The sequence below is a fragment of the Diplotaxodon limnothrissa genome, linkage group LG22 (genome assembly GCF_057381915.1).
Source record: "Diplotaxodon limnothrissa isolate DT_005_m linkage group LG22, D_limnothrissa_male_GT1.1, whole genome shotgun sequence".
NCBI lineage: Eukaryota > Metazoa > Chordata > Actinopteri > Cichliformes > Cichlidae > Diplotaxodon > Diplotaxodon limnothrissa.
Window position 1 is genome coordinate 16,436,750 of NC_140616.1, and position 13,666 is coordinate 16,450,415.

General features: G+C 40.6%; 1 protein-coding gene across 1 annotated transcript; it reads right to left on the reverse strand.

Annotated features, from left to right (window-relative positions):
- Positions 1-1,077: 1,077 nt before the first annotated feature.
- On the reverse strand, positions 1,078-10,760 carry lix1l (limb and CNS expressed 1 like). Its single transcript, XM_085346837.1, has 6 exons — positions 10,231-10,760; positions 7,889-8,052; positions 6,183-6,323; positions 5,715-5,810; positions 5,411-5,488; positions 1,078-3,946 (listed from the first exon to the last, which is right to left on the reverse strand). Exons 1-6 carry the CDS (start codon positions 10,568-10,570, stop codon positions 3,695-3,697), a joined length of 1,071 nt encoding a protein of 356 aa, XP_085202963.1. The 5' UTR covers positions 10,571-10,760; the 3' UTR covers positions 1,078-3,694.
- Between the last annotated feature and the right edge of the window lie 2,906 nt (positions 10,761-13,666).

The following is a 13,666-nucleotide window of genomic DNA, read 5'->3' on the forward strand; positions in this document are numbered from 1 at the left end:
ATAAATGCACCAGTATTGCTCTGTAATGTTAATCGTGTTTGGTTTTGATGCCTACGATGCCTAACTAAGATTGTGGGTGGAAGGCTGTTATGCCTTCTGGTGGCATTTGCAAGTTATTGCATAATTTAAAAAAAATAAAGTGAATGAAATCAGTGCTTTTATACTCTAAAAATCTGGAATATGCATTTTTATTAATTTGGAATATTAAATTATTACCACTGTGTGTGTGTGTGTGTGGCCTTGATTTTCAGTCACTGAAAACAAGTGGCTCGACACAGTGCCATTTGTAACAGCAAATTTATTACATATACATATAAATCTACTAAAAGTATAAACATGGAATACAAAATGTTCATAGAAAATACAAACAGTAAGGACCTCGAGAAACACTCTTATAAAACAATACTGTATAGAATATGAAACATATAAAACCAGAACTTAATCAACACATCATGCATCAAAGCAAAAAAAACAAAAAAACAAAAACATGTAGAGCCAAAACTGTTTTTTTAGCAAACAAATGGCAAAAAACAAACATACGGTTCAAAAAAACTTCAATTATATTGATAACAAAGAAAGATCAAAGGCATTTTTACAGAAGGAGCCTTGAGATTAATGGCTTGTGGCTATAAAAACAAACAAACTATAAAAACCAAACAAACCAGAAGTTGAGCATCTAAATTGAAACAAACAGCCTCAGCCTCCTTCCCGTTAAGCAGTTCATTAAAACACTGCTTGAGATTTCCTCATTAATCACATTTACTTTTCTTAATTGAGTCAAAGAAGGATAAAATCCCTGAAAGTGTTTCTGCATATGAAATCCTGGCAATCTGTTTAGTACCAAGTTTAAAATTTACTGATTTGAAATTTACACATTTGAAAAAGTTGAAGATATTAACCAGGATATATAAAGATGACTTTTTCTGTCAATTATAAATTTGCATTATTAATTAAAGAGAACTGCAAAGTCAACATTTTTATATTTGCACCACACACATATGCTGCAAAGTGGGCACAAAAAAAGAAAACAGAAACAGAATCAGTATATAATGTTTATAAATTTATACCAAAGGTAATAATATTAAATACATCCTTCACAATCGCCATGTAGCATATTAAGGAAATTATTTGAATAAAACACTCTGCAGGTACTGGAAGTATTACCCAGCACAGATGCCACTTCAGACTGTAATTAAAAGACGGACGTAGCCACCATGTCATCACCCACTGGTTTGGAAGCCCTGCATTTGGCATTTTGGACTGTTTTGATACCAGACATAACAAACAAGTGGTGAGAAACTGGGACTGTTGTGGACGGCTGGATCAATAAGCTTATGAAGAGATAAAAATGAATACTGAGCAGAAAGTAGTTCAGCTTATTGATCCGGCCCTCCACAACAGTCCTGGTCTAGCACACACCGTATTTTATCATAGTCAACACCAGCTCATAATTTACCAACAGACATCATGCTGTGTGTTAAAAGGGACCACAATGACATAAGGAAAGTAGTGACTGGGGTCAGTCATTCCAGAGGAGTTGACAATTATAAAGAATGCAGGTTGAAGGCACTTCTGCACTGGCTTCACTTTTCAGACTACAGGGGCTTGTTTGCTGGAAAAAAAATTTTAAAAATCGCCATTCCTAACTTGAAATTTCAAGTTAAGTTGAAATTTAGCTAGCTCTGCCAATCAGAAAGCTCTGTGAAGGCAGATCATTTCCTTGTCATCAGCTGTCTAACACTTTGACATGAACACACCTTTATCCATTTCTGCAAAGAGCCATTCAACGTTTGCTATACATTGGTAGCTCACAAGCTTCTATATTAGCAGAGAAGCTATGTCCATCTTTTTTATACAGTCTGTGATTCAGACCAATGAAGTAACATTGGTCAGATTTTGTTACCTTTGGGGCCGAGTGTGGGAACTTGTTTACATCCGTTTTCAGTCTTTATGCTAATCTATGGCGAAGCGGCTTTATTTAGCTTCATATTAACCAGACCGCCCTTCGTGTAACGTCAATCAAATTCTTAGAGTAAATTTCCCCCAAATGTTTGAACTATTCTTTTAAAATTCTGTAACAGTAAGAAATTAACCGCATGTGTAAAGAGGACTGTTCAAACATTGCTAGCTACCATTTTCATAAAGGCACAAAGACTCCAGAGATGAGTTATAGAAACTTCCTGCACTTTTTCTTTGTTTGTTCTTTCTTTATATTTCGTATAATCGGGTTCTGCTCCTGCTAATAATCCAGCATTCAGCAGCAAGAACGAGCCCTCCTGTTGTCTGACTTTCATTACATCCAAAAGAACCATATCACATCAATTAAAACTTGTGTGGGGTCTTTTTAATGCTGCTTGTTAAAACGCCTTTATCCCTACAACATATAAAAATGCATTTTATAAAGACGAACAAATATAAAGTTATGACATTTACGGGAAAAAATGGTAATAAATGCCTGTTATATTACATTTTTTTGGCATGCAGACATTATAACACTGCCAAAACCCAATTCCTTCTTCCAGTATCTCAAAAAAAACTTAGACCACAGAAGCTGGCACTGTTCTGACTACAATGACTCAAAACTGATGGTTCAGCTTTTAAAAAAAAAAAAAAGAGAAAAAAAGCCCAACTCATTCTCTGGCCTCCATTTTTTAACTGCTGAGACCCTGACCTACATTTAAGTCCTAACAAACACTCACTTTGTTTGAACTCCACTAGCTGACCAACACAATCTGCATCACAAGAGCAGATTTTGCAGTTTTTGTAAGTCGTGTTGCTTTGCAGGTCCTTTTTGCTGATAACGCATTAAAAATGATACATTCGGCTAGTGTCATCGTCGCCAAGCAAGAGACGAAGCTTTAAAAAATGCCTTTGCAAGAAAAGCTGAAGTACAACGGCATAGTGGTGGTTTAATATTTGATCTTTTTTTTTAACCTGAGCTGCTGTCAGAGCATCAATTACCTGCTGACATGTTTCTTCTTTTGCAAATTACCCACAAATTATTATTACATGAGTCAATAAGCGTATTTCTGTGCTTACTGGAAGTCTAGTATTATTAGAGGCTGCTTCCCATAAAAAACCTGTAGGAGCAGGTTGCACATCCATTACAGAAAACCGGTGATATTAGCTGGGATCTTTTATTCCCTTCATTCATATCTTGCTGAGTGGGTGACCTCTGTTCCTGTGCTTTATTCATGAACAAACACAGGCTTCTTGCATCATCAATTTTGGCATCTTCCCATCCCAAATACTACAACCAACCAAAACAAACCAAAGCCGAGAAGAAACACAGGAGCTATACCTCATTAGGTTTTGGTCTGATGGGTCATTTTATGCCCCGTACATTCACTGATCCATAAAGGTTTTGTCTCCATAGGTCTACTTTGAGTAAGTACAGTATGAAATAATGAAAACAAAACATGTAAATCCCAGTCACATTGAATGCCGAGCACTTTTACAGGCATCTAGAAAAAAAGCACTGTCATCCTGTAATTACTAGGCACAAAGAGGTAACGGGCTATAGCGGCTAGTATTTGTTTTATGGACAAGATGTGCATACTGTAAGTCAAGGCTTGATTACCTGGTACACGAAACAAAACAAAACCTAAAACGTTCTGAGAAGTCACCTATGAAGTGATCAGTACTGTTACCAGGAATCCTACGGAGTGTGAAGGCATGTTTCCATACGGTTGGTTTAGTGTGATGGCAGAGTGGCGGTGTTGGCTGCACTGAGCTGACCCACAGCTAACATGAGGATGTCCTTCTTCTCTTTGTAAAAACGCAGTTCTCTGCCCGCCAGCCTGGCGTCCTCTAGTTCCCGCTCTGTCGTGGCCAGCTCCTGCGCGATGGTGCCCGCTACGCTCTGCTCTCGGTTCACCCAGTCGGCGGCCATCTGAGTGCGCATGTCATCATCCAGAGCCCGATGGGAGTAGTGAGCCAGCACCTCCTGCAAGTTCAGCCAGAAAGTCATTTAGAGTCAGAAGATGTGATAGTGGGAAACAGCATTCCCAATTAGATATTCCTCGAGTTATTCAGATTCTGATGCTGAACCTAATAAAACTTCATTTTAAATTTCATAAGACATGAAATTTCTTTATAATTTTTGGTGAAAATGTGAAATAAGCACAGTAAACATGCACAGAAATACAGTATATATAAGACAGAAACAGAGTTGTACAATCCTAACAAGGTTGAAAGTCAACATTTGGACCACCTTTATTCTTATTTGTCCTCTAGACTTCTTGAAAAACATGAAAAGCTCTATTTTGGATGTTCGCTATCTTTAGATGATCCCACACTGCTGCAGTAATGCTGAAATCCAGCCTGTGGGGAGGCCAATCCATGGCCCTGATAGTGCTCCGCTGTGTGTTTTTCTATGCAGGTATGCTTTCACTGCACTGGCAGTGTGTTTGTGATCACTGTCACACTGTCATGCATTCATAATTCCATCATTTTTGACAAGACCTCCATCACCACTGGCTGAAATGCTGCCCCAAAACCATGACAGAGCCTCCACCATATTTCACAGATGGCTGTAGGCACTCTCTGTTGTCTCTCAAGAGAGGTCAACGTATGTGCAGACAGTTTTTTCTACTCTTGGCTCTGTATGATGCCAAAAAAGGAGTTTTAAATTAGAAGAAAAATGCAAAGAATTCATTTTTATGATCATATCATGCACAAAGCTTCGACTACACCGCACCTCCTTTTAAAGCGGCTTCATGTGGCTGCCTTAAAAGGAGGGAGACCCTAACTGGCGCTACAACAACTTTCAGAGGATGGGCTAAGGGGCTGTACAAAAGCCCAATTTGAGATAAATGGGGATTATTTTGAAACACACATATTTTAGGAGGCACATGCTTTGTTTTTGCTCTTTTTTCACTCACTGCTCATGGTGAGAAAGATAACTACAAATTTATCTAGAACAGTCCTGTCACAGAGAAAAAGCCCTGCTAAACGCTGATCGGCCACAACATTAAAACCACCAGTCAGATTTTGTGTTGGTCACCAAAACAGCTGTGGCCCATCTGGGCGTGGACACAGGACCTCTTTGGGAGTGTTTTGGTGTCTGCCACTGGGACGCTGGATGCGGATCGTTTTGGATATGTGGGTTGCTGGGTGGGGCCTCGATTGATTGAATCTGTCCCGACTCTTACAAAGGGAAAAGAATAGGAATTTGGGCTTTTCATTGTGGTCCTTGAGCTGTTCCTGAGCAAGTTTTGCATTTTGGTGAGGAGCTAAGAAACAGCAGGACATTGCACTGTGGAGATAATCTCTTTTTTTTTCACTTCACCTCTCAGTAGGTTTAATTTTGTGACTGATTACTGGGAAATTTGTTCATTAAAAAAATAAAATAAAAGTAGCTGAAAACTGTTACTATTTTTGTATAATAGAAGGCATTTGTTGGCTTTACCTGTCGGGAACATTGTCGTTCTCTCATGGCTTTGAGGCTTCCGTTCCAGTGCAGCAGCTGGAACACAGTCATCAGCTCCTGGAAGACAAACACAGCCGAGACCAAGAATAAGAGACCAGTAATTCAACACTGTGGGGCCAAACTAACTACATATTATCACTTTTGGGCGAACATTTACACATAAAACTGCTACTTTTATGCATACGTGTTCTGTATGTAGCTACTCTCATACAGGCTCTGGGCCTACATTTATCATAAGTTTTCTTTTTGTTTGTTTTTTTAAAAAGCTACTTAAAACACGCACCTGAAACTCCAGCATGGACTTTCCTTTATTGGACTCGAGCATGAAGCGAAACGCCCCGATCCCTGTGTTGGGGTTGTCGGCCTCTTCTCTGTTTCCCTGTGAGCATAGACAAGCACTTAAAGTCAAGTCAGCCACAGGTTGAGCTTACATAGTAAATGCTACTTACTCATATCTCCCTACAGATATTTGGCACATATTTGTGTTGAGTTTGGGAGTCAGTCCAATGCAGTGTAATTTTCCTTCATTTAATTTTGAGAAGCATCAGCTATTTGTATCCATAGTATACACTTTCATAATATTTACTATGTGTAAAAAAACAAAACAATCCATGCGTATGATGCCAGCAACTGAGCAAAATTAACCTAATACATCATGTTTTTGGAAGCGCGTTCAAATCGACCATCCTACTTGACTGACAGTCGTACAAACACAACTTTGAGTTCTCTGCAGTTCTTTTTTTAAACTTACATTAAAGGAGGCCAACGCCTCATTCACGCTCTTCTCAATGAAGTCGTCTGTAATCCGACGCGAGGGATGTTCGTTAAAAACGGAGTTCATCAGGGCGATTTTGGCGGCGCTGCGTCTCGCCTCTGCCTTTGTGGGACAGAACTGTCAAACAGCAAAGAGAGCATGTATCAGTGGACAGATAAACAGTCAAAAGGCCAACGACAACCCGGCCGGTCTTTAAATGACTCTTTGTGGCTTTGAGCTTGCATCCATATTTGGTCTTGTGGTTTTAGGAATGCTTGCAACAGAATAACCAAACCACAACACATTCACTGACGTTCAACCAAAGACAATGGCGTGTTTTTACAGTAACGTGCAAAAAAAGTCTTGAGCCACTCCTCGTTTTTTTATATGTTGATGGGAAAGCGGGAAGGAAAATTAGAGTTAATGACCTCGAAAGTCAGTACTTGGTATGACTACCTTTATTCTTCAACACAGCCTGAGCTCGCTTTGGCAGCTTTCTTGTCATTTCTTTAAGTAGTTTCTTTGGATGTTGGCTGCCTTTTTGTTCGGTTTTATGTCAAGATGATCCCAATGATGTTGACGGCACCTGGGAGCCCAATCCATGACTGATAGTGGTCCATTGTGCGTGCTGAAAACTGAAGTTGTTGCGAATTGGATCCTTTTCAGAAGGTGTTGCATGTTGAATCAAAATCTAAGGGCACTTTTCTGCGTTCACAAGTCCGTCAGACTGAAATGGAACCTCAAACCATGACAGAGCCTCCACCTTGTTTTACACGTGACTGTAGACACTCATGTAATTTGGCATAACTCAGCCTTCCTTAAGAATGACTCCTTGACAGCCAGCCTTCCACAGGGACATTTATGATGAGGCTTCAATGAACATTAGATGGATCAGCTGAAGGTCCAGATGCATCTCTCAGGTCCTGTCAGGTCTTTTTTGGATTCCTTTCTATTTCTTACGTAAATAACTTTCCAATACCGTTCGTCTGATGTAGATAGTTTTTAGGCCACTTCTTTTGTCAAGGCATTATGCCAAGTTTTCAGCCAACAGATGTTTGGGAATCACCTCGTTAATATGAAAATATAACTTTATGCCTGTCAAACTATGTTATTGTTGGCATTTTTACAGACTCGGCTAAAGAAAATTGAACAAATGATGTGTTTTTGTGGCAGGATGAAAGCAACAAAGTAGTTAAAGATACACTTGGTTGGTTGGTTAACTGCCGAGTTGTCTGTTACGTGTAGACACAGCACTGGTTCATCCCTCCTGTCAGGTCTTTGAGAGTTTTTTTTAAGGACGTGACCTTCAGATACTGTTCATATGCTCTAGATAGTTTTTTAGGCTTCCTGCTTCTTTTTTGTCCTCCACTGCGCACCATCGAGACGTATACCAAGTTTTCCAGTAATAGCTCTTTGGAAATCACAAATATATACAATTTTATGCCTAAGCTTTCACATTTTTCATGCTCGACTAAAGAAATGTGTTCTTGTGACAGGCAGCAGTTTAAAATTGTAAGATGTCTGTTATGTGCAGACATGCATAAAAAAAAGTTCCTTTGAAACGGAGTAAAAAAGCAGCCAATGTCCAAACCCGCTTTAAAAATTCCAAGGAAGTCCGGCTCCTTTGGAAGCAAAGTATAAAGACTTTCATACAGTACTGCATATTTCATAATATTCACGCTAACAGAAAGCAGACACTGCACCTGGAAACTTCCAAAGCAGCTGCCGCCTGGAAGGCTAACATAGCAAACATAAGGAGGGCTGTTGGACGGGACCATTTCATAAACAACGAGGGCTCCGTTCCTCAGGTCGGCTCCTCTGGTCAGCTTCATCTGCCAAAATTCCTGCAAAGCCTCCACCACGTTCACTGCAGGACACACAGATAAAAGAAGAAGCCCTGTTACATCACACTAATACAAATCATTAGTGCAGTTTACATGTTTTGGTCTGTAGCCGTTAGGCGAGCTCTGCGACATCCTCTCTAAACAAAGATGGAAAGGTGCAGGGGAAGGTCGTCTCCAGGATGCCACAGGGTTTTCCGGAAAGATTTTAGGTGGCTGCCCAGAGGAAATTCTGCATCACCTCAGAGGAGAGGCTTGGAGAAAAACACTCGACTCTGGCCCTCACACGAGAGAACGGAGTTCATGTCATCCACAAGGAAACAAAAACAACAATGGAAAGCTGCAAACTCTGCAACTGAGTCATAAATGATTACTTGGGTTTGGGGTCTGTTGGGAAATATGTGTGCAGCCAACACGATTTGAACGAAGTTACCGCCTGAATCTTGCTCTGGAGGCCAGGCCACTTTGTCGAACATTAAAAACAAAAAATTAAAGCTTCTGTCAACAAACTACAAGCCATATTTTCCATACTATAGAGCCCTGAAGGACAATCCAAATCATTTTTTTAAACACACACGGCTCTCTTGCTTTTACTCTGTGACACAGTTTTTATCAAAAGTTTTAAAATGTTTTAGATACTTTAAATATTTTGGTTGCTTTCCATCAGGGAGGCGCCTGATCTCTCCTAAGCTCGCTCTGCAGGATGACAGATAATGCGTCCAAAGACACAGCCAGAGTTGTAAAGAACCATCTTCAGTGTCAACACGAACAAGGAGAGGCGCAACAGATGGTCAGGCCCCCACGGAGCCCTGATCTCAAAGTCAAGTCAGTCTGGGATTACATAAAGAGAGAGCCTAAAGAAACGGAAACAGCCTAAATCTGCTCATTAATGTGGGCAAGAGTTGGTGCTACTTTAAAGACAGTTTTTTTGTGTGTTTAATGCTTTTTACATAAAGTTTAAAAAAACTTATTTTACAAATACTGTTTTTTGTACTTCCACTGCAGCTTTTGTCCAGAATCTACTCTATTTTAAAGTCTGGAGGTATGACGAGATATTGGATTTGCATTGCAGGTCTGCAGCCTGTAGTGCAGCAACTGGGGCTAACAAACCAATTCAGGCTTGTGACAGTGGTTTATTAAGGCCTCTTGGTCTGTTTTTATCCAATTCGGAGGATTTCCTCCATAACAAAAGTGCAAAGAGACAGGAAACTCTCGGAGATATCGAAGGATGTAATGTGAAGCTGATCCAAACTACAGTCATAGAACATCCTGCAACTCCACTTGAAAGTCCAACGAAATCTTTTCCAAAGGTGTATTTGCACACATGCCCCCCCCCCCCTTTTTTTCTTATAGTACTCCTTTAAATACACTTAATAGGCCTTTTTGAAATTGCAACTTAATCGCTTGAAAACAAAAGTATAGGAAAGCCTAATTACATCACCTCGTGTGTGTGTTTTACTGCCAAAAGTCTTCAAAAAATGCTGCCAATAATTGTGTTAAGAAGCCTAACTGGCATGCAGGGGGAGAGGCTGTTAGTTAGGGACACATGGGGACCATCTTTTGGAAATAAATCCTATTAGCCTGGGACAGGCACACATGTTAACATTACTTAAGCTTTTGGTCTAATGATAGTTTTAGGAAAACTCTGATAGAAATCAGTCAAGTACTTTAAATTAAACTGGATTTTTCAAGTAATTATTACTAATGATGTGCATTTTGCACATCATGAAGTAATAATATAAAGTTTAATATAAAGTACATAAAGCCTTATAGGGGCACTGCTCTTTCATTTTTCAAGGTTATTATCGATTTCCACAGTGTCTATTCTTGTTATTTACCGTGTAACATGAGTGTAACGGCTAATTTACGAACAATAGTGTATTGTTCGTAAATGCAAACCCCTGCAGCCCCTGGATGTTAATCCTGTGATGGAGTGACTGGAGCGAATATCAAAGGAAACTTCACGGTAACATTGCATCAGGTGCAAATGACCACTGGTGTGTTTACACACCGGAGATAAAGGTGGAAATTACAGGAGTTTGTTCTAAGTGTGGTGGAGGTTTTTTGTGCCTTCCTTCCAAACAAATGGCGCAGCTGAAAGTGGTTTCCAGCTCTCCAAAAGTCCCCTCCCCAGCTACAGCCTGAAGCAGTATGACACGCGTTAACGCCGCTATTTCCAGGACAGTGTCAGCAGCGGACATTACCTCTGCCGTAACCCTGCGTGTGTTTGGCGAAGCTGCGAACCACAGCCTCCACCGCCTCCTTCAGCACGGCCGGGTTCCCCGGGTTACAGTGACCGCTAGCCCCCGGCCCCAGCCCCGCTCCCATTCCGCCGTACAGGCTGTGGAGCTGCAGCGGAGGCGGCGGGGGAGGAGGCCCGGAGGACGCCGCCAGAGAGGCCGGAGAGGACAGCAACGGTGCGATGGGGACCGTAACCCCGGGCCGGAGAGAGGAGCGGAGGGTCCCGGTCGCTCCCGAACTGAATCCGATGCCCGGCTGTAGCCGCTGATGGCGGACACTGTCCGGGATAACGTTGGATTCCATTGTCCCGACGTAACGTCTGCGGAGTCCCGGCTCTGGAGCAAATCTGTAGCGAGGAGCCCGACGGCTTGAGCTGAAAAAGTGAGCTTTAAGAGCTGAATGAGCGAAGTACGGCAGGGTTTTTCTCAGTCACAGCCTGTAAGCGCCGAGCCGACGTTGATTCGACACATAACGGAGCTGCTGAGTCCTCACTCCCTGGATTAGACTGCGGGACTGTCAGTCAAGTGCTGCCTTCAAGGACCCCTCGTATCCTGTTTCTTCTACACTGTGAAATGCATTTACAGTCAGGCTGTACACGTTTTCTAATGTGTGTTTGTAAGCTGGTATTCTTTTAATTTTATTGCACCTGTTCATTGTTACACGGACTGTGTTTTTAATGGGCTAATTTCCTCCCCCCCACCTGTGTTTGCTTGTTTTTGTGGAGTATTTCCTCATCCTAGCTGAGGATCCAAGGATGCAGGAAGCTTTACTTCCTGGGATAGTAATAACACACTGACCTTAAGTTGTTATAATATTATCTTTGCATTCAGATTGTAATACAAGCGCACAAAATATTCTACAGCTAGGAAACACCTTTTTTTTTTTTTTTTTGTTTAGCTCTGATTTAGCTTTATGATGAAATCCTACCAGAAATAATAAACCAGCTTCTAGGTTATTATAGCTAGTATGGTAAGCTAAACTAAAAAGTGAAGCTACATGTAAAAAAAAAAAAAAAAAAAAAAAAAAAAAAAAAAGTTAAATAAAAGGAAAAAAACTGGACATTTAAAGAAAAAAAATTAAAGCTAACTAAAGCGGTTTTGTAAACTTGAAAAGCCAACTAAAGTTGAATAAAAATAGAGAAAATGTTAGTAGTTCTTCTTTTTGTTAATTTGATCAAATTAAATTAAAGTAAAACAAAAAACGTAATAGATGTGGCTCAGGTGATCGAGCAGGTCGTCTACGGGTTTGTGGATCGACAGTATCCTTGGGCAACTGTCATGAGAATTCCAATGTTTTCTGGAGGACGTGAAGGCAACAGTGGAAAATCAGAAAATATCAAGCCAAGAAATCTGAGCCTCCTCTGTTCTCCTCTGGCTCCAACAGAGAACAACTACAGTGCGGGTTTACAGCTCCAACTCTGCTGAAGCATGTGATTAAAACTTGGATCAGACTAACTCAGTTTACTCGATAAGAGGTGGAAAAAAATGATGATCTTACTTTGAAATACTGAAACATAATGCAACTTTGTACTACCTTAACTCTGAGCTGGAGTGAGGGTGAGACCACCAACCTAGAGCAGAACAAAGACTTGAAGAGGAAATGGGACCTCCTCTTGTGCCTCCTAAATATTTTTTAGGACTTTGTGGGTCTTGTGTCATTTTTCATTCTTTCTGCGGTCTGCGATGAAGCCAGAGAAGTCCAAAGGAGGAACTAGTCCTCCCTCACTTTTTTTGTTAAACTGAATCTGCATTAAGTCAAAGATTGAACCTCATCTGTTTCCACTAAAAAGCCCATTTTAAACAAATTAGAGCCCAGTGAGAAACTGGAAATCGCACAAAGGACAAGAAAAACCGTCAGAAATAGTGTTTACTGCAGAGTCTGCAAACAGCTGAAGGATTTCTGCAGATGCGCACTTTATAACTGTGAATGAGTGTGTGCCTGACTAGTGCATGCTTTTATTTCCCGACCCCAGTTCATAACTTCAAGGTCCATGGCTTATGTTCACTTCCTCTGACATTTGTCTGTTGATCCTGTTCTCCAGTTTTCTAATGGGATCTTGTGTCAGCATGGACTGAACTCCACGATGGATACAACTTTGATGATGGAGGTTTCAAGATTAGGTCCAAGCAAAGCTGCTACGGGTGATCCTCTGACCTAAATACTGAGCATTCTCACTCTTTTTTTTCCTTCTTAAATATTCAGTTTGTCTCATTGTTTGCTATATTACAATTATTATCATTTACAGACATCTTGAACATGTGCTGTTCCCTCTAAAGAGACCTGTGAAATTTCTGGTTTTAGAAACACCGCAGACATGCAGGAAATTTAAGTAACTTCTGAAACAAGCTGTTTTAGCATCTCTCGCTTTCTTCTGATTGGCTGCCACTCATAAACAAAGGGTTTGAGCAGCAGGTTGGTGGGGCTTCTGTGCTTACAACTGTGCATCTGATGATTATAGACATCACACAGAGACAAGAATAAAAAAAGAAACTGGCAGAAAATGAGTGTTTACAGCTGTCAGAGCCAATCCCTGTAATGGACTGGCAACTTGTCTATTTCAGTATCTATCTGCACTTACATTTCAAGCCATTACACATTTAAATTTTTGTGATTACAGCTTGTAGTAGCTCATGAAAATACAAAATCTGGTAGCGCAAACTAGTAGAATAATTATTAGAATGTATTTAATTTTGTTTTGGGGGATGCAGTGCATCTAGAAAGTATTCACAGCACTTTTCTTGTTCCACATTTTGTCATGTTACAACTTTATTCCAATGTGCATTAAATTCATTTGTACCTCAAAATTCCATGAAAAACTTTGTTTAAAATTCTTGAAACTTTATTGAATATAAAGAACAAAAGTTTAACATGTACCTAAGTATTCACAGCCTTTGTCATGACACTCAGACTTGAAGTGAGGTGTATCCTGTTTCAACTTACAATCCGTCATTGTTCCTATAGCTTAACTGGAGTCCTGTGATGATTTCAGTTAATTGGATGTGATTTGGAAAGGCACACACTTGTATATACGAGGTCCCATAGTTGACAGTACAGGTCAGCGCACAAACCAAGCCATGAAGTCCAACAAATTGTTTTTAGATCTCGGAGACAGGATTGTACCGAGGCGCAGATCTGGGGAAGGGTACAAAAAAATTCTGCAGGATTGAAAGTCCCAATGAACACAGTGGCCTCCTCCATCACCCATAAATGGAAGAAATTTGGAGCCAACAGGTCTCTTCTTAGAGCTAGCCTTTAGTCAGGTGACCAAGAACTTGACGGTTACACTGACAGAGCTCCAGCTGCTCTCTGGTGAGATGCGAAGCATAGGGTCATCATTTCTCCAGCACTTCATTAATCAGGCCTGTATGGTAGAACAGCCAGGTGGAAGCCACTCCTCAG